The 27902-nt window shown below is 37.0% G+C and overlaps 1 protein-coding gene across 8 annotated transcripts; it reads right to left on the reverse strand.

Moving 5' to 3' along the window:
• Positions 1–222: 222 nt before the first annotated feature.
• On the reverse strand, positions 223–27873 carry ZNF518A (zinc finger protein 518A). 8 transcript variants are annotated; one of them, XM_070363322.1, is made up of 7 exons: positions 27649–27873; positions 26817–26921; positions 25620–25740; positions 25107–25192; positions 10110–10257; positions 6913–7034; positions 223–6768 (listed from the first exon to the last, which is right to left on the reverse strand). In XM_070363322.1, exon 7 carries the CDS (start codon positions 6632–6634, stop codon positions 2186–2188), a length of 4449 nt encoding a protein of 1482 aa, XP_070219423.1. In that variant the 5' UTR covers positions 6635–6768; positions 6913–7034; positions 10110–10257; positions 25107–25192; positions 25620–25740; positions 26817–26921; positions 27649–27873; the 3' UTR covers positions 223–2185. The 8 variants fall into 8 exon arrangements, with proteins under 8 accessions (XP_070219423.1, XP_070219424.1, XP_070219425.1 ...); XM_070363323.1 differs by lacking the exon at positions 26817–26921; XM_070363324.1 differs by lacking the exon at positions 25620–25740.
• Positions 27874–27902: the final 29 nt, after the last annotated feature.

Raw genomic sequence — 27902 nt, forward strand, 5'->3', positions numbered from 1 at the left:
AGCCAGGGACGTCTCTCTGTGGCTCTTTTTTTTACCAGCATAGTTAAATTGTAATACGTACTACCCTTCTCAAACAAAATTTCACCTATAATTTTGGAGGCGGGGGAAGCCCACATTTTATTTTGCATTCACTAGCACTGAAAAAAAAAAGTTTTTAAAACTAAATATTTCCCACTAGAATAAAATTCCTATCTGAATTCAGCACAGTAAAAGAAAAATATGTAAACACAAACTTAAGATAAATTTAATGGAAAAAACGTTTGTTACAGAAATTAACAATGCTTACCAGTCTTTAAACACCATACACATTATTAATATATATTGTATATTTCCAACCAACTCCATTCTTAGGCTCAATTTAAGAAACACAATTGTAACAGGTTTTATACAAAAAATACTTCACTTCTAAGAAAGTAGACAAACTGCACAAAAACAGTACATGTATAATGTGCATAGCAAGATAGCTTGAAGCGTCTATGTATGGCTTTCTTTAAAATAAAACTATTGGGGAAAAAGGCCCATTTGGGACCTAATGTTACAGTTGACGTATGTAAACTGTTTCACATCTTTTAGGCACTTGCTAACAATAGTGTTCAATCCCTGAAAACTGAATTTATATAAAAAAAAAATTATACATCTGAAATAAAACCCCCCAAAATAACATGGGTAAAGTCTTATATACTCCTTTTAAATTAAACAATGAGTTTTATTAGTGCATGCACAGAACTAAATTGAAAGAAAATAAACTTTTTATCTCAAAAACTTTCTGTGCAAAATTTACATAACTGAAAGGTACAAAAATATGTACAGGTTTAAATTCTTTGTTATATACAGAAGAGAAGCCCTGAAGTTTTCATTCAATCAATGAAAAACATCATAACACTTGTAGTAACAATGTAACAAAAATTATATAGTAATTTTTTAATACAAGAACCCCATTATCCAATGATCCAACAAAATTTGACCCAAACTTACAAAGTGAGAAGTTTAAATCAATGATTCTGTTGTCATGAAAACATTCCTTTTTAAAATTCTACCTGTTGGGCATATCCCTTCAGAATCTGTCCTGAAGTTTTATGCATTGTCACTGAGTCCACTATTAATGCTTCTTCATTTCCAACTGCAAACAACCAGTACATAATCTGCTTTGGGTTGTCAGTCATACTGAAACGTTGCTAACAAAAAATGGTTTGTCCCAATTGGACATATTCAGACACTAATAATAAACACAAAAGTATGATTTACTTTGTTAATCTTGCTTCAAAATATTGTTTCTGAGGAGTAATTTTTAATTTTTGAGAAAAGCCATTCCCTTGGAAGTGCTTCTACGTTTCACTTTTTAAAGGGATGGCAACTAAGAAAAAAATTGGCCACTTGGTTTATGATGGGACAAACAACTTAAATCAAAGGAATGCCAAAAGTGAGTATAATCAAATTCAGAAAAATATTCAAGTTCTTTAAATGAACTTCAAACTAGATGAATAGAGGTTAATTCTTCTCTCAAGACTGCCCATCTACTGCAACACGAGCGCCATTTAGAAAAAGAAAATCTCCTTGGAAAGGTGTTCCACTCAATGACGTGCGAGACAGCTTACAAGGAAAAAAGACCTACTCATCAAAAACTTTTACCAAGCATCATATGAGGTGTAATTGTAGTGAGTTAAATGTACTCTCAACGGAGCCTAGTTACCTTCAAAAGAACTACATCTTGCAGGAGAGTAAGTTCTTTACCTAAGCTCTCTTAGAGTATCTTCATGAATGACGAGAAACTCCTTCGGTTGCATAGTGAAAGAGCTCTCAACCTTTTCAGAGGAGCTATAGTTATCAAGATTCATAAGGCTAGTGGAAGAGAGGGAATGGGGCTGTCAGCTGCTACTCTCTTTACTAACAGTCACTAAACTGGGAAAACTGTTTCACCATACTTTTCTTTAGCCTTAACTTCCCAAAAACACATATTTAAAAAAATTAAATCAAGGTAAATCTGTGATTAGTTTCTTTCAAAACTAATGTGCAGTGATGCAACTAATGTGCATTTTCAAATGCAACACTGAAACTTTTGCTCATCCATGAAATACAGCTAACTTTTAAATGTTTAATTTTGGTGCTATATTGAAGTAAAAAATGTCTGCATGGAGTAACCCAACTCACTATTTTCTTCTAAGGTAATTTTACTTTTCCTTGGTAATTATTCTAACATGTTCCAATCACGAGTAGCTTCCATTAAATGCCTCTGTCCATGACCAGCCCAAGCATCCTGATTGTCAAATACTCTACCGCAAAACCAACAGTTAAATTTAGCCTTCAGAGTATTTTCAGAGGTAGTTTTCACAATCTGGTAATTGTTTTTGCTTGTCTTTTTGAGAGTTAACTTTAGCACAAATCTTTCCTTCACAGAACTAACAGGTTTAAATGTTTTGTGCCTCTTAGGAAAATCGTCGTAAGTTGTTTCAGAAGGGTTACAACAAACGGGTTTCAGTAAAGCATCGATAGTTCTCTTCGACAATGAAACCTTAAGAACGCGTCCATTAAATTTAGCAACAGTTTTCATTACATTTACCACTTCTGGGGAATCTGCATCAGGATGATTCAAAACTACAACTGGTTGGTTTCTCCTAGGACATTTCACAAGCTGTTTGGAACTAAAGGGGAAAAGCCGCAGAGTTCTGACTGTATCTTTTGAAAGCCTAGGTCTGTTGAATTCAAATGATTCAGGGATACTTTCAGGCTTTGCTTTTTCTTTACACTTTCTGTGTAAGGCTTTTTTTCTTGGAGGTTCTTGGTAACTATCTCTACACTTGCGTTTACAGTTTCTGCTTCTAGATACAAAAGCAGTTTCAGAATCTTGACTTCTTACATGATTTTTTATTCTTGAAACTTTTCTTTTCGAAGTGTTTTTCTTATTGAAGTTTCTCTCAATTGTACAATTTGTTTTACACCTTAATACCCTGGCCTCTGAATGGTCGGTGATACATATTGGCTCCTCAGAAGATTCTGGGCATGTTGCAGTAGAAGTTATCACAATTTCGTTTGCTGGCATCATATCATCTAGTAAGAAGGGTAAGGCATCTCTAGAAGATTCTGGCTCTTTCTGCTGTCCTGTAGTCTGGTTAGATGGTACACTGTCTTTCTGCAATGAGGATCCAGTGTTGCTTACTGACAGATTACTAGCAGCAGTCACATTTAAAACAGGGTTAAAAATTTTCAGCAATATTTTTTGTGGTGTTCCTTCAGGTTTCTTTGGCTGTATATTTTTCAAGCAAGTACTATTTTGGACTAATTTAGGTTTAAGCAGCTCAGTCTTATTTGGCATCACACACTTTAAAAAAACAGCTTGTTTACCATCAGGCAAAAAGGTATAAAGAGGTGGTTTTGGAAAAATCTTGTTCTGTGGTTTTACTGAATCGGAGATATTCAACTTAGTGCCCTGATGCTCAGGTATTATATGAGTAGGAACAGCTTTCACTGAAGAATTTGCTGGCGTTTTAATAATATAAGGGCCTTTAAATGACAAAGTATTTTCTGGGCTACTTTTCATGCTCACACAGCTGCCAATGCTGGAACAAAGTGCAGGGGTCAGACAATTACTGTTTTGTTCTACTTTTAAGAAAGGTGCTCTGCAAGGTTCCTTAGTTGTAGTTCCACAAGCTTGAGCACTCTCAGTTTTGACAGCAGAAACACCTTCAAGTTTCCCATTATTAAATGTTAAAATCATCCCCGGTTTCTTGTTTAAAAGGAGAGGAGCAGGGATACCTTGTGTATTAACCAACGGTCTTCTTGAAACATGGAATCTAGGCTTATTAGTAAAGTGCATGGGTACCAAAAAGCATTTTGGAGTCTGAACAAATATAGCCTTTCTTGGTTCTGAATTTAGTGGATTATGCACATAGAAAGAATGTGTTGTGGCTCGTAGTTTGTCTTTGACGAGCTGCTGTGTAATTATTGCATCTGACTGAGTCTTAGGCAATGTGCCAAAACCGAAACTTCTAGGGGTCTTTGAATCTCTCACATCCTGTGACAGCATTTGCTTTTCTTTTCCACTACAGTTTAAATTCAGATCATCTGTAGGCCTACTAGTCCCCATACTACCAGATGGAATCGGGAAAAGGCCTTGTACTTTCAAGTCTTTTGAAGATTCAACTATTTTGTTTTCTCCCCCATGTTCCTGAAAAGACTGGGCACACTGAAGCGGAACATCTTTATCTGGAATGTTACTAGAGTCTTGTTTCACATCAGGTTTTGCTTTTAATACATCTAGAAGTAACTGGTTTAGTTCAGGTGGCAGAAGTTCTGATGCCTGCTGGCTCTGGAGTGAGAAAACAGATGTGATCCTAGGCATCATAGGTGACTCAACATTAGAAATGCCATCCCATTTAGGCTTTTCAGTCATGCTCTCTGAACTTTTATTTTCATTAGTGTATAGGTTTTGTCCATCAATGTTCTGTCCTTTTTCTAAAACACACTGTTCTTCGATTTCAGCTTGTGTTTTTAAAGTTCCATCTTTACTATTTAAAAGACTAATAGATGCTAACCGGCTATCTGGGTTTGAGCTCTCCTTCTTCACTGGTGATAAAACTGACTCACTTAAAACTGTCTTGCTGGATGAAGATTCTCTTTGAGGGTTTTCACACATTGCTGTTCCTGAAAACCTACGACGTTTATTAGAATTATTCACTTTTGAGTAATTATGAAAAGGTAATGATCCTTGACTGGAAGATTCAACAGGTAACTCAGAGTTGATATAATTAATGCAATAATTATGCATATCTCCACTGTTGTATGAATTTGGTTTGGCAGTACAGCTGACTTTATCTGGACTTTTAACTGTAGTACCTAACACCTCAGGGTGACATTGAGTAATATGACTGCCCCATAAGTCAACATTATCTCTTGTTTCTACTTTTGTGGTCAAATTCACTGATGCTGTAATCAAGTCTGACTCTACTGGTGAAGGAGATACACCTTTTTCATCATCCACTGCTGGAATAATATTACTTGTCTGAGAGAGCAAAGCCATTTCTTTTTCTGAAATTACCTTCCCTGAAAGTACAGGAGATGAAGATGAAAATGGAGGAGCTGCTTTCATGCAAACTGTGTCATTTAACTCAGCTGGTACTCCTGTTAAAAATGCAGTGGCATCCAAAGTCTGGGGCTGCAAAACTGCAGTACTGTCCCTTGCAGCACCTGACTGTGAGCCTGGTACACATGGATTCGGTTTAGTGGTAGGCAACAGTTTTATTACAATATGCTGTTTTCCATCCACCATCTTGAAGCCCATAAACTTAGCACTGTAGTTAGCAGGAATTGTTATTCTGTTGTTTTTTACCATTAACACTGTAGGTCCTTGTACAGCAGTCTTCAAGAAACCTGAAGTAGAATTTGATCCCTCTTGAGCTCCATTACATTGTCCAGTGGACACAAGAGTTGGTTTTCCCAACTCTGACTCAGCAGGTTTATCACTATTCTCACAGTATAGTCTTTCATGCTTTTCTTCATTTACATGTTCCTGAACAAGATGGCCTGGGTCTTCAGATGTAGCCTGTGTTCTGTTCACTTTTTTAAGCACTTGAGTATTTTTTTCTATACTTCTGTCACTTGCATTGTTGACTTTCTTGCGTCTCCAGAATGTCTTCCTTGATGCACCTATCTTGTATCTTTTCAGTATTAGTTTAAGTCCTGCCGAAGACTTCGCCATCCTTTTTTCATATTTGTCCTTTTCCAGTTTTTCTTTCGCATATAAATGTTCTTTGTGCAAAGTTATAACATGTCTTACAAGGTGCTCTCTCCTGGTAGCACCATAGCTACAATATTGACAAGTGAAGGGAAATGTACCAGAATGAATATAAAGGTGCTTCTGAAGCTCTCCTTTGGTTAAACATATATAATGGCATTTACCACATTTATAAAGGATTTCGTTGTGTCTATGGATATGCTGAACAAATGTGCCAACATCCTGGGTGGAGAACTCACACTTTTCACACTGAAAAGTACCATTTACACAATGTGTGGATGAAAAATGCTTTGTTAAGTCTAATAAAGTATATAAATTCTCATTGTTACAAATGTCACATTTTACTAAAGTGATTCTATGAGTTCGTCTGTGTTGTTTAAATACCTGGAAGTCATTTGCTGAAAAACTGCACATCTCACAAGGATAGGAAGGTAATTCACCATGGTGCCACATTTGAAAGTGTTTCTGCAAATCATTTGGGCTATACCGGGTGCTATCTCGGCACTTTAAACAACTGAAATTGAGTATTTTTGCAGACATTTTTATACCTTCGTCAACTCTCTCAGATTGATGAAGCAACATACACTCTTCTACAGAGCTTACAGTCTTTACATTGATAGATTTTCTTGCAGTCTGTGGCTTATGTTGAAATAATTTTCTGTATTTGTCAACTTCATGTTTCAATAGGACTTCATTTGGAATATGTATCTTCGGCAAAACAATTTTCACATTTTTTAATCCATAATGAAAACTACTTTCTGAAATGTTTGGTTTAAGTTGGTTCTGAAATTTTGGTTCTGAAATTTTTGATCTCAGACTATCAACTACCTCATTTTTCACATCATAATCTTTTTTTAAAGTATTTTGTTTTTCATCAAAAAATAGATGTTTCTGTTCAGATGGCATGATTTAAAAATAAAACAAAACAATCTCAATTCTTTTCTTCCTGAAAATTCTTGAAGTTACTTGTAATTTGAACAGGAAACAATACTGTGCCGCAACATCTTCAGAATACCAGGATTTTCCCCACATTAACTCACCTAAAATTAAACAAAGAACTGAAATTTTCATCACAGAAGTATCAGTAAAATTCATTTTAAAGTTCATTTTGACACAAAGCAAGAATGCTGATCAAACAAATAAAAGATATAAAAGACCTGTTAAGTAATTTAAAAGTAGCTTACCAAAAAGTAAGTCTGAAGTAGAAATAACACTAATCTGGACCTCAGGAAATACAAGCTTTACTTTCGGCTCTGCTCTGTGACACTGGGCAAGGTTTGACTTCTCTGCACCTCAGTTTTCTCATCTAAAGAAAACCACAATTGGATAAACATCTTTAAGCTCTAAGATTTTATATTAACTTGACACTATAGTTTTTAAACAAGATTTTTAAAATCTCAATAAGAGAGCCCTATAAACTTAAGTCCCACTTACACACGTGGTTCCAATTATACACATATACCATTAACTTTGTCAGTTACTTAGTTGACCCATAGCTTTTACCTTGTGAGAATTAAAAGACTTCTCTCTAGATTTTCTACTTCCCTAGTGCCTCAGGGATAATTTATGTTTAAAATAAAAGTTTCACTCATCTAACAACAACAATAACAAAAAGACATTATCTACTCTCTCAAGTTATCATGGCTAACTGGTTTAAAAAAAGTAGAAATTAAAAGGAGGAGTACATTTCCCTGGGGTACTCCTAAATCTACTTACTACCTTTCTGGTTCCCTACCATTTTGGCTTTTTCTTTTTTTATCCCTAGAACTAAGGCAGATGGCAGCAAGAAAAGTCCTTGGCATTTTAGAATGTACTCATTACCATCTGCCTCCATTAATTTTAAAAATTACTGGTTTGTGTTACTCTAAGCAAATCTCAATTTCTGTGTTTTAGTTTCTTCACCTATAAAATGAAAAAAGGAAGAAGAAAATTACCCCTACCTATGTAACAGCATCCTGTAAGGTACCATATAAACTGTAGCTACCACCATTACTGTATGTACTTACCATGTATGAGACATTATGACAAGGTGCAGAGGACAAAAAAACTGTAGAATTAAAAAGATGTTCAGTGGTTCAGTGGTTAAAACTCCAACCTTTGGATGTAGAGGGTGTGGGTTCAACCCCTTGTCAGGGAACTAGGATCCCGTATGTTGCATGACACAGCCAAAAAATAAACAAATAGATAGACAATATATTGCTGAGAATGGAATCTGAGCACCAAAGGTTCAGTAGCAAAAATATCAAATGGTGTATTACAAGAATTATATTTTCTTACTTTCATGTTCTTAAATATGTATATGACTAATAATTAGATAAGCTAAAAAACTAAAGTATAAATCACAGTAAGCTTCATCCACAATGTCTATCCAAAGGTCTCACCTCTAAATTCCAATTAATCTAAGTAACTAGGAACTTCACTGTTTCAAAAATCCTTCACTGAGGGACTATAATTAAAAGTTACATTACATTACTATTAAGAGGCCCTTTGAGTATTTCTCAAACTTAAAAATTTGGTTGTGTCTAAAAAAACACCTTCAGTATTTAAAAAAAAAAAAAAAAATATATATATATATGCTAACCTGAAAATGAATTCATTAGAAGCGTTTGAGTTTACTGGAATTTTTTTTTTATATACTATTCCTAATACAGTAAAAAAATGTGAAACTTTTACTATATTATTTAAAGCTAAATGTAAAACTTTTTCTTCAAAAGTGAGAAAAATAATAAAGGACTAGAAAAAAGTTCAGTGATAACCTGGTGGATACTTCACAACAACTAAGAAAATTCTCTACAGAGTGTCACATTCTCAACAGTGACAAGCATCATAATCAACTATGGTGTTTTCACTACACCAGACTCTGAGCATGGGGCTCAAATATGTGAAACTTCTTAAACACATTGAGTAATAAGTCTTCCACATTTGCCAGAATATCATATTGTGGTCATTCCAGACTATCGATACCCAGGCTTTTCTATTTCTATATATAATCAAGAGGAGTCTGTATCACAGGTTTCATTACAAAAGGCAAATTGCTTCTTATAGTATATGTTACATGTCCAAAAATGTGGACGTAATGCTAAAAACCACACATTTTGATAAAATTTCTAAAGATCATCAACTTCATTTCAAAATACCTATATAATTTAAAATTTTTCTCATGAAAACACATATCCCAAAGGACGACAACAAGTATATGACTTAAATAATTCAATCAACTAATACTAAAAAAAATCTATTATAAATATGATACATTTTGATGAGTGCTACTGAGAGATCCCAAAAACATGGTTGCCACCCTTAACTGCAGCTTGTAATCTAAAGGATGAGGTGGGGCATATACTTATGTTAATACTTGGCTTATTCAGAGTTGACCATCCAGCAATAAAACAGAAAAATTTTAAAGCAGAAAATAAATAGGATACACGGCAGCCAAAACAGATGCCACACAGTTCACCCATTAGAGTGCAAGTCCTTTCCACACAGACAAAACAACACTGAAAAAAGGAACCACCTTACTAAGAAATTCATTTAGCTTTTACTTAAGTCTGATAACTGCTAATAAATTAATGTTGAATGTGATTATTTTTTATATTTAATATATGACATGTATAATATAGCACCAAAAGAGATTAGTATTTTACGTATCTTGGGGTTTATTTGCCCTCAAATTTTAAGTTTGGAGAATCTCTTTTGTCAAATCTTCAACTATGTTCAACCTGTTTTCTGTGAAGGCAATCAAACACGACATCTGGTACCAAATTTTATAAGGATTGCCACCTATGGGGAAAAAATGTGTTCCATTTTTTAAAAAAGGAAAGAAATTTTAATCTTTCAACCTATTAGCTAATACTCTTTTCACTACAGACCACTCTCTATCTTACCAACAAGGACTACTGACTTTAAATCCCTTATTTAAATTACCGCCTTCTATATATGTATTATTATCTCATAACACAACCAACATCTTCTCAAGCCTTAAAATAATACTATTTGTTTAAAGTATGACTGGCCCTTTTTAAAAAGTAACCCAGAGTGTTTGCTGCATCAAGATGGCAACTCAAGCCATTTGATGGTCTTCCTCTCCCAGCTGCTCACTGAAATATAAACTAAAAAATGTAATTTTAAAGGTTCTATAATATGTCAAGAATCTAAAATATATTCCATAGAGATGCCACAAGGTGTTTGGAAGGTTAAGGTCCAGAGAGAGAAAAGTGAAAACAAATGCTGAAATAGCAACCCTTTTAAAGCAATACTTTCAAAGAGGAAGCACACTTCCCTGGTTGAATGAAGGACATTCATTCAACCAATATGCAGTAAGTGTCCATCATGTTCTAAGTAGAGAAGTACTGATTCCAGCCACTCCTTCTCCTATACATACCTTGGGAGAGAAGTGAGGGCTTGAGAGGAAGACTGCATGAAGCACTTTGGGGTGACAGAAGGCTCCAGCTCAGGTATGGGAAGAGAACAAATCCAGAGCTTTGAGCTGGGTCCAGAGACGAGACGGAATTGAGAGTTGCTAGCACCAGCTGTCAGGAGAGATGTAAAGAGGCATCATTTCTGAATAAAAATACATCTTCCTAAACCCATGACCATCTTGTTCTGTTTAGGACTGCTGCTCTTCCTTTTTTTTTTTTTTTTCAGTTTTCAAGGTTTTTTTATTTTTTTATTATTATCATTATTATTTTTTTTACTTTACAATGTTGTATTGGTTTTGCCATACATCAACATGCATCCACCACGGGTGTACACGTGTTCCCCATCCTGAACCCCCTCCCACCCTCCCTCCCCATACCACCCCTCTGGGTCATCCCAGTGCACCAGCCCCAAGCTTCCTGTATCCTGCATCAAACCTGGACTGGCAATTCGTTTCTTATATGATATTATACATGTTTTAATGCCATTCTCCCAAATCATCCCCCCCTGCCTCTCCCACAGAGTCCCAAAAACTGTTCTATACATCTGTCTCTTTTGCTGTCTCACATACAGGGTTATCATTACCATCTTTCTAAATTCCATATATATGCGTTAGCAAGTCATGCTGGGAAAACTGGTCAACCACTTGTAAAAGAATGAAACTACAACACTTTGTAACACCATACACAAAAATAAACTCAAAATGGATTAAAGATCTAAACATAAGACCAGAAACTATAAAACTCCTAGAGGAGAACATAGGCAAAACACTCTCCGACATACATCACAGCAGGATCCTCTATGACTCACCTCCCAGAATATTGGAAATAAAAGCAAAAATAAACAAATGGGATCTAATTAAAATTAAAAGCTTCTGCACAACAAAAGAAACTATAAGCAAGGTGAAAAGAAAGCCTTCAGAATGGGAGAAAATAATAGCAAATGAAGCAACTGAAAAGAATTAATCTCAAAAATATACAAGCAACTCCTGCAGCTCAATTCCAGAAAAATAAACGACCCAATCAAAAAATGGGCCAAAGAACTAAACAGACATTTCTCCAAAGAAGACATACAGATGGCTAACAAACACATGAGAAAATGCTCAACATCTCATTATCAGAGAAATGCAAATCAAAACCACAATGAAGTACCATTTCACGCCAGTCAGAATGGCTGCGACCCAAAAGTCTACAAACAATAAATGCTGGAGAGGATGTAGAGAAAAGGGAACCCTCTTACACTGTTGGTGGGAATGCAAACTAGTACAGCTACTATGGAGAACAGTGTGGAGATTCCTTAAAAAACTGGAAATAGAACTGCCATATGACCCAGCAATCCCACTGCTGGGCATACACACTGAGGAAACCAGAATTGAAAGACACGTGTACCCCAATGTTCATCACAGCACTGTTTATAATAGCCAGGACATGGAAGCAACCTAGATGTCCATCAGCAGATGAATGGATAAGAAAGCTGTGGTACATATACACAATGGAGTATTGCTGCTAAGTCACGTCAGTCATGTCCGACTCTGTGCGACCCCATAGACGGCAGCCCACCAGGCTCCCCCGTCCCTGGGATTCTCCAGGCAAGAACATTGGAGTGGGTTGCCATTTCCTTCTCCAGTGCATGAAAGTGAAAAGTGAAAGTGAAGTTGCTCAGTCGTGTCCGACTCTTAGCGACCCCATGGACTGCAGCCCACCAGGCTCCTCCGTCCATGGGATTTTCCAGGCAAGAGTACTGGAGTGGGTCGCCAGTGCCTACTCAGCCATTAAAAAGAATACATTTGAATCAGTGCTCTTCCTACATGTAAGTCAATTAGTATCTCTAAGCTGTCAGAAAAAATTATGTTAACTTTCCTGACTCTGTCTAACCAAAAACACTAAGAAAATCTTGGTTTATTCTCCAACAATACATCTCAGCTCCCAGTGCCATCTAAAAAGATAGCTGGCAGAAAATCACTGGATGCAGCAGCTCAAAAAAGGGAAAATAATTGAAACACTCAGAGAAACCTCACCCATTCTCTCATCCAGCATGAGAAACATAATTACAGTTAAAAGTTACTGCAGGAAAAAGGAGAAAGATTTACCAAAAAAATCAAGTAATGATTGGCAATCTCAGTAAGACCTGAGCTAGGATACTGAGGGGAAAAAAACAACACAACAACAACAAAAATACTGCCAGGAAAAGGAACAAAGTAGATGGGGGAGAAATAATGGTTTTGAAAACAATAGGAAAAAATTACATTGAGTTATTGCTTTCTTCTTGTTTTTTTTAAAGCCTTGAATTTTCAAAATCAAAGACTCCCCAAATGCCAGGCAATATTATTAGTGTATAAGAAAATAAAACTCAATATCTAAACTTATTCTAGTAAAATGTTTCAGTTTAAAAGGTAAAAATGAAATTTTACCAAAAAAAAGGTGGACAGAAAGTTATCTAAAAAGATATTCCCAACACCAACTTAAAGCAGACAACAATATTAATCAGATATTTTACTCACAATTCTAAATGCTAGAAGACAATGAAATAACAGTTTTAGAGTTCAAGAGAAAATAATTAACTCAAGAATTAATTCTATACCCAGGAAAACTGTCACATATGGGAGAAAAACACAATTTTAGATATCGGAATATTCAGAGAATACACTACATATATACTTTTTCTAGAAAGAAGTTTTAAGTAAATACTAATACTTCAGCAAAAATCAAATTTTAGTCAGAAAAATGACTATAAATAAATAATATGATATAGAAGAAGTATCTGTCAACTGTAACATCTACAAAAGAGAAGTATAATTTTTTGGTAAGTACAGTTAAGAAAAATAACAAATATATAAGAAGCCCTTAAAAAATAACAATGGGAAACAGAAGAAGTGACAATAACAAAATTCTAGATATTGGAAAGCAGATAAGTAGATAGTAAATGACCTGACACAATCAGGCAGACGGGGGCTAAGAACTAACCCATTTTATACTCTGAATCTCCAAAAGACTTAGGAACTGGCAAGCACCAAGTAACTCTGAGATGGGAAGAAAAGAGGAAGAGGAGGCTAAAACAGAAATTTGGAGAAGCTGGTTGAGTTTTGGTTGGATGCTAAGATTCTCTTCCCCACTCCATCATGCTGCTGCTGCTAAGTCGCTTCAGTCGTGTCCGACTCTGTGCGATCCCACAGACGGCAGCCCACTAGGCTCCTCTGTCCCTGGGATTCTCCAGGCAAGAATACTGGAGTGGGTTGCCATTTCCTTCTCCAATGCATGAAAGTGAAAAGTGAAAGTGAAGTCGCTCAGTCGTGTCCGACTCTTCTGGACCCCATGGACTGGAGCCTACCAGGCTCCTCTGCCCATGGGATTTTCCAGGCAAGAGCACTGGAGTGGGGTGCCATTGCCTTCCTCCTCCATCATGCTAGGTTACTGCTATTCCCCCACCACAGAAGTCACAGGTATTCTCTGTGGAAAAGTAAAACAGAATTTCTGATATACAGGATACCAGCACAGCTGAGTAAGTGGGCACCACACCAAAAGCTAGAGGATTAAATGACCATATACATATGAGACACAAACCCCATGCCATGCCCCAGTTAAAACAGGGCTAAAACACTGCTACTAAAGATGCGGTCTGCTGATAATACATGAGCCATTTGCCACCAGTCCATTACAATATTTGTACAGAAACTGAGATTAAGCATTTAGAAACTAAAACAGCAATTTTACAAGGTTAAGTTTGTCTGTTGAATCCAACAATAAAAATTTGAACTTGTTTGTATGCTTTCTTTTTAAAATTTTATTTTCCGGTAAGTGATATACTATGAGATACTAACAATAGGAATAATCTGACAACTTTCATAAAAACAGTTTGTAAAATATATGTATTTATTATAAACATTATAATTTCATAAAATAATATAAACACAATATATCTACATCTACATATATGCCTGGGGAGAAAGTACTTTAACTTCTGATTCACCCCTAGAAATCTATCCTAAAAGTAATAATCAGATGTTCATGGGAGCACTGTTTACAAAATCACAACATTAAAAATAATTAAAAGCCTACCAATAAATAAATAATGGTATTTCTATTCAATGGAATATTCTTCAATTTATAAAACAACACTGTAAACCCACGCTTAGTAATAGGGAAGACACATTAAGTGAAAAACAAAAATCAAAACAGTAGCCATATCAGGATTTACTCTGTTCAACTGTTAATAGATGGTAGAGAACAGATGAATAAACAGACACATGGAGCCCTAAACACTCTTAGTAGTCAAGAATATATACATAGAATGTGTTTATAGTGATCACTGGTTATCCTTGGGTCAGTGTTTCTTAAAATGTCCTTGGATTACTATGGCCTCCACACTGGCATACTTCCTTATCATAGCACAAGCAAATAGCCTAACATTTGGATGTAACAAGAATAATTCCAAGACCACGCTATTATGAAACTTTAAGAAAAAGCAGCATGAATCCATGAAACTTTTGGAATTCTCAAAGCAAGTGAGTCTGAGGTAAACAAACTGTTTTTCTTGAACAAACTCAAAACAATAAACTTGACACCAATAAAAAAACTGAATGTTGACACTAAAGGTGGACAAGAAGTTAAAACAAAACAGGTATATTCAACGTACTCCTCTTATCAACACAGAAGTACCCAATCACATCCCTTCAGAAAAGACTGTTAACAGTTACAAAGCTAATGGCAAATGTAATACTCAGATAATGAAGAACTATGCTATCAGATGTTACTGTTCTTCATAAATTCATGCTATGAAATTTCTTTTAACAATTAATTTGAGAGCCATAAACTTATCTAAAAAGTAAGTAAAGGGAGCTGGCACCACCAAAATAGCAGTTATATATGCACTGTTGTTATACAAAAAAAGTTTTATGTATTTTATATAGAAAACAAGTGGTATTTAGTTAATAATATGATTCCTGATCTAGGTATACTGTTAAAAGAATAAAAATTATAACATCAATCTAAATTTGATTTTTTTCTATATACTGTACAAAAAAATAAATATCAAGTATAATGTTGAACTGTTTTGTATTAGTTAAGTATATTATTCTTTAATAAAGCACTGGTTTTAATCTGACAAAATTTTATCTATTTTTATTTTCTTTTTTAGTCCTCTCATTAAGTTTTGATTTGGTATGGAGAATTTGTAAAATCAGTGAGGATACCTTCCATCATTTCATCTGCTCTGGAATAGTTCAATAAACATGAGACATGCCCACTCTTTAAAATTACACAGACTGTGCAAATATACCATATGGGCCTGGGACATCTTTAAATTTTAGACATTATAATCTTTGCAAGTTCTTCTATGGTTTCTGGGATCTTTGAGTTTTCTACTGCTTAAATCACTTTTGGCAGTTTATGTTTTCCTTGAAAAAAATCAACTTCCTTCACATTTTTAAAATATACTCCTCCAGAAAAGTTACTTTTAACAATCTATCCTACAGAAATAAAAGCAAAACATATAGATATGTACCTTAAATACATACCTTAAGCACTTAAATGCCCATGAATAAGAAAATTATTAAGTAAATTATGGAATATCCACATGAAAACAACATAAAGAATGAGGTGTATGTATTGAATTGACTTGTGAAATTTTTTTAGTTTTCATAAAAGGAAGTTGCAGATTAAGGCATTTAATATATTTTTAAATTAACAGGGAAATCCTCATTTTTACATCAGAAGGAAAGATTCTATGAGTACATGTTTGTAAACAAACAAGTCTATAGTAAAGATACCCTTTAAGCTAATGATAACAGATTAAAAAAATTTTTTTAAGGAATGACAGCAGAGCAAAGCAAAACAAGATAAAACAAAACAAAAAACAAAACAAACCAAAACAACAGGAAAGTAATCATCAGATCTCCTAAGAACCTTGACTAAAACCTAGGGAGTAATATCACTACAAGTTTTTACTGAGACCTGCCCATATTCCCACCCCACTCTAGTACTCTTTTGCTTGGAAAACCCCATAGATGGAGGAGCCTGGTGGGCTGCAGTCCATGGGGTCACTAAGAGTTGGACACAACTGAGCGACTTCACTTTCACTTTTCACTTTCATGTATTGGAGAAGGAAATGGCAACCCATTCCAGTGTTCTTGCCTGGAGAATCCCAGGGACGGGGGAAGCCTGGTGGGCTGCCATCCATGGCGTCGCACAGGGTCGGACACGACTGAAGCGACTTAGCAGCAGCAGCCCATATTCCTGCCCTTGAATTCTAGGAAATGGGCTTCCCTGGTAACTCAGACTGTAAAGCGTCTGCCTACAATGTGGGAGACCCAGGTTCGACCCCTGGGTCGGGAAGATCCCCTGGACAAGGAAATGGCAACCCACTCCAGTTTTCTTGCCTGGAAAATCCCATGGACTGAGGATCCTGGTAGGCTACATTCCATGGGGTTGCAAAGAGTCGGACACAACTTCACGACTTCACTTTCACCTTCAATATTGGGTTGGCCAACAAGTTCACCTGGGTTTTTCGGTAAGATGTTCTGGAAAAACCTGAACAAATAATTTTGGTCAAACCCAATATCATTCCCCCTATTCAGCTGATGGGCTTCCCTTGTGGCTCAACTGGTAAAGCCACAACTTCCTTTGTGGCTCCACCGGCAACGCAGGAGACCTGGGTTCGATCCCTGGGTTGGGAAGATCCCCTGGAGAAGGGAACAGCTACCCACTCTAGTATTCTGGCCTGGAGAATTCCATGGGTCCATGGGGTTGGAAAGAGTCAGACACGACTGAGCGACTTTCACTCTCACTTTTCAGCTGACACTAGTGTAAACTGACTTAAGCTACTAGGTATTACTTGTAACCAAAGGTTCTTAAGACTTGAAGTTAACAGATCAATGTTGACTGTATCTACTTCACAGAAAGGTAGATTTTATGACAATCTTTTAGAGAGTAGCAGGGCTTAAACATGTAAGAAAGGAGCAAAGGTTATCAAGTTCAGAAAAACAAAAAGGAAACACTGCAAGAACTGTAAAATCTAGATTACAGAGAAAATGGGAGGTTAATTAAGAGGACCGTAGAGGACAAATCTGAACTTGAAAGGTAACAAGGAGCCATTCTTGTCAGTTCATGAGCAGAGTTACAGAAGCAGTATTTTAGAAATAGTATAGAATGCTACTAGAAAACAGAAAGCAAGATATATTCGAGGAAGAGAGTAAAAACAGAAGGGAGAAAACTAAGAGAACTAAGTGACAATCCAAATAAAGAGAGGAACCAGAGAACTGGCAGTGTTAGCATACATTAGGAATCACACAGTAGGTACAGAGAAACTTTTAAAAAGATGATTCCCAAAGTAAAATGCCAAGGATAAAGACTTAGAGTGAATAAAAAGAACAATTCCTAGAGAGTTTTATTTTCTACAACAGATTAAAAAGCAAAGACATTCCACAGTGTTCAGTTTTAGTGTAAATGTATTAAAAAGGAAGAATCTATGTGCTACTTACAACATTCCAGTTGCTTAAACATTAAACAAAGAACTAAAAACCTCTTGAGTTTAACTGACCCTATTTGTGACTCAGCATGTAGCTCTGTAACTTGTCACATTACACAGTTAGGAAAACTAGTCATTATTTTTTAAAACTATTGTATTTCTTGACTTAATTGAATTTTTTTTCTGCAGAGATAACCGAGTGCAGAATGGTCATATAAATATGCAACTAGAGATAAAACCAAGAGCATGCAGCAGGAAGAGCTTACCGAAAAACGTAAAGAACACACAAAAAAACTAAAACTTTTATTTTCAAAGCAGGATCTATTTTAGTGTCTTCAAAATAATAGCTATTATCTTTTCATGACTTAGAACATTTTGGGCTTACTCTTTTTGTAACTGTTTAAAGTTTTTCAAAAGTTTACCCCAGAAGCTAATGCCTATCATATTTTGAAAAAGTAAAAGATTAAATTTTGTAGAAATTTATATTGAAGTTGGTTCCCTTCAAATCATTGTGGCCTAATGACCATCTTAAACACAAAAAAAGAGGGGGAAAAAAAGGTTAAGTATACAAATGTGATCAAGTACAGATACAGAAATACTAAAAATGCTAGTGTACATATGAGCCACATACCACTAAGGTAGGCTGGTGACACTGGTATATAATGAAGGAGTTTAAAATAAAAATTAAAACACAGAAGCAGTTCCTGGTTCAGATGAATCTTACTTCTTATTACTCTCTGAAACTACAACTGCTCACTGAATACACACACAGCCAATATACATGATGCTTTCTGCTCCCCTACATATCCACTTTCCTTTATGTTCATACTGTTTCCTTTCACCAGGCTTGTCATCCCCTTCTCTGCCTCTTCACTCAACTCTGGTCAAACTTTTTTTCTAATTCTACTTTCTACACAGACATGATATCTTCTGCAACATACACCGATCTCTCCCTTCTCTGAATATCCATTTAAAGGACAGCCACTGTGCATCATTTTACTGCCAACTGTTTTATAGTTACATCATTTCCTTTTACAAGTTTTACGTCCCAAGAAAATTTATAAGCTTCTTAAAGACAAGTTCTATTTCATATTTATCCGTCACAAAACCCAAGAAGACTGGGTACACAGGGACCTAACAAATTCTAATTTGCTTATTATTTTCTTCTCTCCATCCCCACTGGCATCATCTTAGCCCACTGTCATCTCTAACTTGGATTAAAATGATAGTCTTCCTAACTGGCATTCATGCTTGCCCCTTGCCCATCACCCTTCTCTGAATCTATTCTCCACAATGGAGCAAAAGTCATCTTAATATAAAACAGATCACGGTGTTCTCCGCTTAAAATTCCTTAGGGGCTTCCCAAAGAACTTAGCAAGTAAAATACAATCTCTTGGCCAAGGCCTGCAAGGAACAGTGATATACGGTCCTGGACCTCTGTCTTCAACTTCATCTCACACCACTCTCCCCATCTGTAAATATACTCCAGGGCTTCCCTGGTGGCTCAGATGGTAAAGAATCCACCTGCAATGAGGGAGACCTGGGTTCAATCCCTGGATTGGGAAGATCCCCTGGAGGAGGGCATGGCAAGCCACTCCAGTATCCTTGCCTGGAGAATTCTCATGGACAGGAGCCTGGCGGCTTACACTCCATGGATTCACAAAGAGTTGGACATGACTGAGAGACTAAGCACACAGTACAAGCCACCATATATAGAGTCTCTCAGTTTCTCAAATACTTCTCTCCCATCTTTCTTATCTCAGGCCTTTCTCTGCACCTGCTACTCCCTGCTTAAAACAGTCTCTCTTCCATTCCTCAAATGACTAGATTCCTCTTATTTTTTAGGCAGTTCAAATGTCATCATCTCAGAGAGGCTTTCCTCAACCTATAAGCCATTCCTTCCTCAAACAAACAAAAAAACTGTTTTCTATTTTACCCCCTCATATTTATTTTTCCATAACATTTTCCCCTCTGGAAATATTTTATGTATTTGTCAATTTATTTCCCATCTGTCTCTACCACTGGAATAAGTGCTACATAAGTATATGGACTATATCTATCAGGTTTTTGGCCATATGGCCAGCATCTTGTACAGTGCTGGGCTTGCAGCTAGCACCAAATATGTGCCAGTCTTTGTTCTAAACACTGGGAATACAGCAGTGAATGGAAAAACAGACAAAAATCCCTCCCGTCATGGAGCTAACACTCTGATTATTTAGATAATAAACAATGTAGGTAAATCATATAATACAGTCAAAGGTGACAAGTGCTGTGGAGAAAAATAAAGCAGGGAAGGAGAGGCGGAACCAGAGAATTCCAATTTTAAATACAAAGTCAGGGAGACCTCACTTGAAAAGGTCTTATTTGAGCTAAGATCTTAAGGAGTTGAAGCAGACAGCATTCTAAAAAAGAAAGAGTAAGTGTCAACATCCTGAGTGTGCAGCATGCCTAACACATTCGGGGAATAGCAACAAGACAGTCAGTACCACGGGAACAGAAAGCACCATCGGGAAAGCAACCAGAGGAAGATGAGGTCAATGAAACAATGAAGACAGCTGCTGGAGCATTGTGGGTAGAGAAGTAACATGAGCTAAGTTGTTTTTTTAAAAGATCACTCTGGCTGCTATGTTAAGAACATGGTATTTGAGAAGGAGGTTAAAAACAGATGCTTCTCAGGTAGCTCTACTGGTAAAGAACTTGCCTGCCAAGGCAGATAGACGTAAGAGAAGCAGGTTCGATCCCTGGGTCGGGAAGATCCCTTGGAGAGGAAATGGCAACCCACTCCAGTACTCTGGCCTGGAGAATCTCATGGACAGAGGAGCCTGGCAGGCTGCAGTCACATGGAGTCACATGTGACTTGTCACATGGAGTTGGACGTGACTGAAGCGACAAAAACAGAAGCAAGGAGATCACTTTGGAGATTATTAGACTACAATTACCCAGGTAAGAGACGGTAACTTAGTAAAGACAATGATGCAATGGTCAGATTTTGAACATACTTTGAAGACTGAGACTACAGGATTTGCTAACAGACTAAATTTGGTCCATGAGAAAAAGAAACATATCAAGGATAACTCTGAAAGTTCTGACCTCACCAACTGGAAGAAATGAGTTGTTATTTACTAAGGAAAGATGGTGTGAGGGTGGTAGGTTTGGAAAGTATATCAAGAGTTTGGTGTTGGCCATGTAGAATCTGAGATATCTAGTTGACATCAGAATCTGAGATATCTAGTTGACATCCAAGTGGAAACATGGAATGTATAACTGAAAACAGCGCTCTAGGTCTAAGATAAAATTGGAAATTATTAGTGTGTGTATAATGTGCATGTGTGTGTTATTTTTATAGGTAGAACTCGATGAAATCACCAAAGGATAAGTAAAAAAAGAGAGAAGTCCAAGGCCCGAGCCTTGAGATGTTCTAACATTTAGAGGAAAAAGAGAAGAGCTGGTATGACTGAAAGAAAAGACCAGTGAGAATCAAAGTAAATTAGGAGACTGGTACCCTCAAAGCAAACTGAAGAAAGTGGTTCCAGAATCATAACGATCAACTCTGTCAAATAAGATGAAGACTGAGAACTGACCGCTGGACTTTATGCCAAGAGTGCTAGTGACACTGATTAGAATGGTTTCAACTGGAGTTATAGAGAAAGGCTCACAAGTACTAAGAGAAAATGGGATGCATTTAAGAGACACAGAGATGTAGTACAGATAACTCAAGGAATTTTACTACAAAGGACCAAGAAACAGAGGAGCTGGGAATTTTTTGTTTGTTTTTTAAAGGTAAAAGAAATGATAGTAGGATTGTATGCTTATAAAAAATGACCCAGTAAAATTGTTAAAATCACTGAAGGAAGAGAGAAAGAAAAGAAATGCAGTGGCAATGTCCTTCAAGCTCCAATACTTAGGCCACCTGATGCAAAGAGCTGACTCATTAAAAAAGACCCTGATACTGTGAAAGACTGAAGGCAAGAGAAGGGCAGAGAGGACAAGATAGTTGTATGGCATCACTGACTCGATGGACATGAGTTTGAGCAAATTTTAGGAGATGGTGACAGACAGGGAAGCCTGGCATGCTGCAGTCCATGGGGTAGCAAAGAGTTGGACACAACTGAGCAACTGAACAATGAACAAGAACAAAGTAATCTCCTTCAGTAAGTGAGAAGAAATGTAATCCAGTGAGCAAGTGGGAGAGTTGAACTTAGAAAAGAATAAAGATAATTCATCTACAGTTACTGGAGAGAAGGAAAAAGATGTCAGCAGGTGGGTAGATGTTATTGTGAGAGGTCGTGGAATGAAATGTTTCATTAAGTCTACGACAGGGGTTGGAAAACTATAGTCAACAGTCAGTTCTGGCCTGCTGCCTGTTTTTGTAAATTAAGTTTCACTGGAACACAGCCACATTCATTCATTTACATATTGCCTATGGCTACTTTGGTGTTACACAACAACTGGCAGGTGCAACAGAAACTGTATGGCCCATAAAACCTAAAGTATATACCACCTAGTCATTTCCAGCCAAAGTCGGCTACCCTGGCATACTAGAATACAACAGCATTTAATGAGAATGACACATTAACCTATACATCATTCCTAATATCTGGAGTAATCAAACATTAATTTCACTCCTTATCTCTTTTCAAATATTTTTATAACTACTGCTACATTAGTTTTGAACCAGCTTTATCTCTAGGGATGGGGTGTGTTTCATCACTGTACTAAGGGCATTTTTCAAAAAGGAGGCAGTAAGAAGAAATAAACTAGTGGCACATAAAAACAAAGAACAGCATTTCAGGTTCATTACTTTTCTAATTTTCAAGGCAGATGGATGGATTAGCAACAAGATCTTTTCCATGACAAATAAATGTACACCCACTTGAATCAACTTATTTTATATCTTAGCATCACAAAATGGCATCACACTGAAAGAAATACAAGCATTTTACTCAAAGAAAGCCCCAGTTCAGTAAAAAGAAGCGAAATTTCTGCCTGGCTTTCCAAATACCTCATATATAGGCTTACCTAAAACAGCCAGCCTTATTTCCCATTCTCTCTCATTTTCCCAAAATACAAATTGTTACTGTCAAACCAATCTCCTACCCATCTCGGATCAGCCCTCAATCATTCCATCTGTTCTTCAATTACTCGTTATGTCTATCAAAACCCAATTCTTAAGTCAAAATCCATTTGAAATTATACCTCCTTCAAAAAACTTTCCTAGACTGGGCCAGCCCTCACTAACCTTCTATCAGAACTCAGACTTACAACCCATACAACTGCGTTCATTGATCCTTTTAAGCTGTTTGTGTTATGTTTCACGTACATCAATCTGGATGCCTTAACTGAACTATAAGCACTCTGAAGACAAAGACATCCTCTTATACTTATATATTACTAAAAAGCCAAGTACAGCATGGATTATTCTCAACACATGCTTGTTGATCTATGTAACCTATTACATAAAAATGTGCTGTATTAGAGAAAGCCCACCATCCACTCAGTCTAGTATGTATAATCCTCACCTATACAGGCAGGCGCACACACCTGTACATACTACTATGTATTCAATTAATATTTGTAGGTTGAACAAAGAACTAAATACATGTACGGTGAATGAATGCATGCATGTATGACTAAAGGATAGCTCTTAAGGTAGAGGAAAAGGGCAAATTGTGGATGGATATGAATGACCAACTTGAAGTTACAGATCCTAAATTCCTAAGGGCCATATATTCATCAGGATGTTTTCTGCTACAATCCAATTCAAATTAATTTATATGCAGAATTTTGGTCCCACGGACTGGAAAGGACACCAAGCTAGCAGACAGAATCAAAAGAAAACCACACATATCTGATACCATCGTTCCTGAGACTAAAAGTAGTACTCTATCTCCATCTATCTCCCATCTCTATATGGCTTCACTTTCATCTACTACAGATAGGATTCTCATATACATGGGAAAGAAAGTCACTAGCATCCTCCCAGATTAACAATGTTTGAGAAAAGGGATCACCGTTCTCCCAGCATTCATACATCAATTTCTAAGGATTTTGATTGGCTCTGCTTGAGTAACAGGTAATCATTGTTGCAACAAGGATGACTGGGCAGAGTTGTAAGACGGACTGATAAGGTAAGCCACTAACTACTCATAACAGGGAATAGATGATTCCCAAATGAAGAAATACTGAGCTGATGAAACAACATACATGCACACACACACAAACACACACACACATATGTATATATATACATATACACATCTTCTGCCAGCCATAACCTCCAACAACTAGCAATTAATTAGGAATTGGTGATGACTTTACCATTATTTTGAAACTATTTGACTTTCCAAAGGGCCAATATAAGTTTTCAGCTATTAGTACTTCTTGAAATGAGACCCATGTGAAACCCACTTAATTTTCCTAAGCTTTAAGTCATGAACCTGCATTCCAATATTCTGACATTTGTTTCAAGCAATCATACCAATCACAATCTTAAAATTTTAGTCAGATTTTGTTCACAATTTTTAAGTTCAAATAATTCAAATCATTTTGGTCAATCACCATACAGCAGTCTCTTATTCATTATATTTGAAGCTCTCATTGTTCATCATGTTACTTTTTCTGAGTAGTTCGACTCATACTTAGTAAAGAATACTCTTGGCACTCAGTATTTACTTTCTCTACTCAGGAGCAGCACAGTATCCATGAGAATCTCAAATGGTAAGAGATCAAACAAATACCATATAAGAAGAAATGACACAGGTAAAGAACATAAATGATAACCTGGTATCATTTACACCAGAGTTAGAGTTATGGGTATACATCTGGTGAGGGGAACTGTATGATACTGTGATATCCCAAAACCTACTGAATACAAAACAGCAGAGACACCTGTATTTCAACAGATAGATCAGCCATGTTTTTGTACAAGGGTACGGTATTTTCCACTGAGTGCAAAACGTTCCTTACATCACCATGGATTTGTTGGTAGGTATTTTTCCTTCTTTCTGTCCACAAGAGGATACTCAGATGACTGTTTCCAGGAAACCAGCCTTAACTCTGTAGTGTCCCTTTTCTGACTCAGATATCATTAATCACAATACAAATATACATTAGATAATTTTTCTTTGGGTGCATTACTTCGCACTTACTAGAACAAAACACAAACACTCTTCTGACCATTTATACAGCTTCAAAACATCTTCCTACCATATTTATCTCCATCATTCATTACCCAGGAGCCCTATAACATCACCTTTACATTTAGAAGGATGATAAGAGTTAAAATCATCTTTAGATTTCTAGTGAAATATTAAAATTTCAACTATGAAAAAACCTACTTTTTTTGCTTACATTAACATGAAAACCCATGTGTATATTACACTTAGGCCAAAAACAAAACTATAACTTAACTCATATAATTATTCTATTCAGTCTGATATTAAAATATATTAACTTACTACTTAATAGATTGTATAGTATAGTACTTCAATCTTCACCATACCTCTTTCTTCAAGGAACAAAAGGCACACAATTTAATGCTTGGATAAAGCCACAATCAGGAACAGTGATCAAAAGGAGAGATGATATCTGGAAATGAAGACCAAAATTTTAAAATTTTGACTGCAAAAACACTCAGTAAAATGTTCTTAAGCTTTTGATTCAATTATGCTTCATAGTCAACATAGGTATATAAATTTGGAAAAAAAAAATCTCTGCACTTAAATAACCTATCATTGACATTCAGTGATAACATGTCATAAATTTACAAAAGTCACAAAACTCAAAGCTTAGAAGGGAGCTTAAAATCAATCTCATTATCTTCATTTATTACACGATAGGGAAAATGTCTTGTCCCAACTCACAAAGCAAGAATTAGAATCTGGATCTGATTCCAACCCAGATATCCTACCATGACAATGCTACCTCTTAATTCTCATTTCTAAGGTCCATGAAAATTGCTCACCATGTGAAGTCAATACCCCACACAGAAGCGAAATACTCATAGCCTACACACCTGGGATAAGATAATTAAGAAAATTTTCAACTTTAACTCTTTTCTTTTGTTTATAGTGTTTTGCCAAAAACTTTTAGTAGAGTAACTGAAGGAAACTGGGAAAGGTCCAAGTCTTTTACCACTAAAAAAAAAAAAAGTTGTATTAGGTGATCTACAGCACACAATGCTTCAACATGAACAATTACAAACAGAAAAGTAAACAATAAAAGTAAGTTAAAAGAGCAAAGTCAAATTGCAGACTTATTCTAAAATATATCCCGTCTGGAATGTTTCAAAATATAAACACTTTGGGGATCACAATACACCATATTGCTACCAGAGAGGATAGGAGAGGATCTGAAGTGTGATGATAAAAATCTCAATCATTTAAAAAGCTCATACATTATCAATGTGCACAGCAGATATTTACTCTGGTTGCTGTCCTTTTATCCTTCCCTAAAAAGACATAAAACGTTCTGAACTTATATTTATACTTCCATGGCAACAATAAAGAAAAATTTGGACGTGCAAAACAGGTTAGATACCTACATTTTCTCCTTCTCCACACTCTTGTTAATTTTCTGAATCTGGAACTTATGTACAAGAATTTTAACAAAAATCAACATGGTCTACTACGCTTACCGTCCTCGTGAAATGCTAACCCCCTGAAAATGTTAATACAAGGCAATGTCTTATTGAATTTCAAGGAAATTCCGTTTTGCTGAAAGATAATGAATCCACTTCAACTGTTTTGCAGTTAAACTCTGAAAGACGTTAGGGTATCTCATTGAATCAATTTAAGTGGTTGCTAAATGTTCAACTTGAAGACAAAAACTTCAGAATACACTGAAGTCAGATCCCTTCCTGCCTGAAAAACAATTCAACTTTATCAGTACACTAAGCCCAAAACATAGACGCTCAAAGTTAAGAAAATTCTCACCCTTATATACAGTTTGGTGGCACGTTTCATCACTGTGACAACCGTACAAAGTTCAACATTATTATGTATTCTTTAAACATTGACTTAATTTATTTTTCTACAGTTTTTTTAAGTTTTTATAGCCAAACATACCCAACGAATGTTTTCACTAATACCTCACAAACACTAAATGGTCCCAAACTTAAACCTTAAAAAAACCTGAACCTTAATTTTTCCACTCAGAACCTTAAAGCTACCGTATCTGCTTCATTGGTCTACTTAAGAGTTATAACATTTACCTTATATACAGTCACCTTATATATCTTCAATTACCATAGTCTTCTAAGAAGACTGTCTACTTGACAATGAGGACCATCATGTTAAGAACAGACTCAAAATGGACCCTACGAGTAAGAAAGCCAGTTACAAAGAAATCCATCTGCCACTGGGTGTGGTTGGGGTCTGCACGGAAGAGCGCCCTTGGCCAACTCTGGAGAAGGGAACGCGCGCTAGAGAGGTGAGCTTATCTGGAAGAAAAAAAAAAAAAGATCTCCGAAGACCACAAACTGAACCCACAATGGGGAGCCGTCGAGTCCGGCTGCCTTGGGCCTGCGAACCTACAGCTCGAAGGGTGCAGTCTGAGGGGTACCCATGCAGTCTCCACCACTCCCGGAACGCGCCGAGTAAGTGCTTCGAGCGCCGCGCGCCCCGCTCCGTCCCAAACACCGCGCCCGATCCGCCCCTTCCTCCGGGGTTCTGCTACCCCTCGGGCGCGCGGAGGCACACTGTGCCGCGTTCCCGCTCCAGCTCCTGGACTGTGGGGACAGTGCGGAGTTCAAAAAGCCCCGACGTAAAGCAAGCCCAGGCTAAAACGCTGAAGATTAGCTCTGGCAGGCTGCAAGAGCGCCGAGTCAAAGGACTGACTTCTCTAGAAAAACTTTGCGACAAGTTAGGCGGAAACGCTGAATGGCCGGGACTATTTAACAGACGCTTCCTATCACAAGAGGCGGAGCCCCGAGCGAGTTCGTGGGGGCTTTGCAGCCCCCACAAACTCGCCCTTTGCCCCCTGACTCGTTCTCTACAAGTCCCGGCATCCTAACAGGCCTGAGCGGCCCCGCTCACGGGGAATACCTGTCGTGGTCCCCATTGCCTGCGAGTCCCTGATGGCGGCCATTATGCTTCCATCCGGGTATTGCCGAAAAGCCGATCGGAGCGCTACCGGGAGCGCTTACTGCGCGGACGGATCCGCGCACCACCTGAGTCGAGCGGAAGAGGACGGAGGCCGGCAGGGTTCGCCCCTCACCCTGGTTAGACTAGGCCACTGAACTGGGCTTGCTGCTGACCTTTCTAATTAAGCGCGCTTCCCGGGTGCCTGCCACAGCAGT

Source organism: Bos mutus, chromosome 26 (assembly GCF_027580195.1).
Source record: "Bos mutus isolate GX-2022 chromosome 26, NWIPB_WYAK_1.1, whole genome shotgun sequence".
NCBI lineage: Eukaryota > Metazoa > Chordata > Mammalia > Artiodactyla > Bovidae > Bos > Bos mutus.

Excerpts from the sequence above, each read along its gene's own strand:
- ZNF518A (XM_005898842.3), bottom strand. The coding sequence starts at position 6,634 with ATGCCATCTGAACAGAAACATCTATTTTTTGATGAAAAACAAAATACT.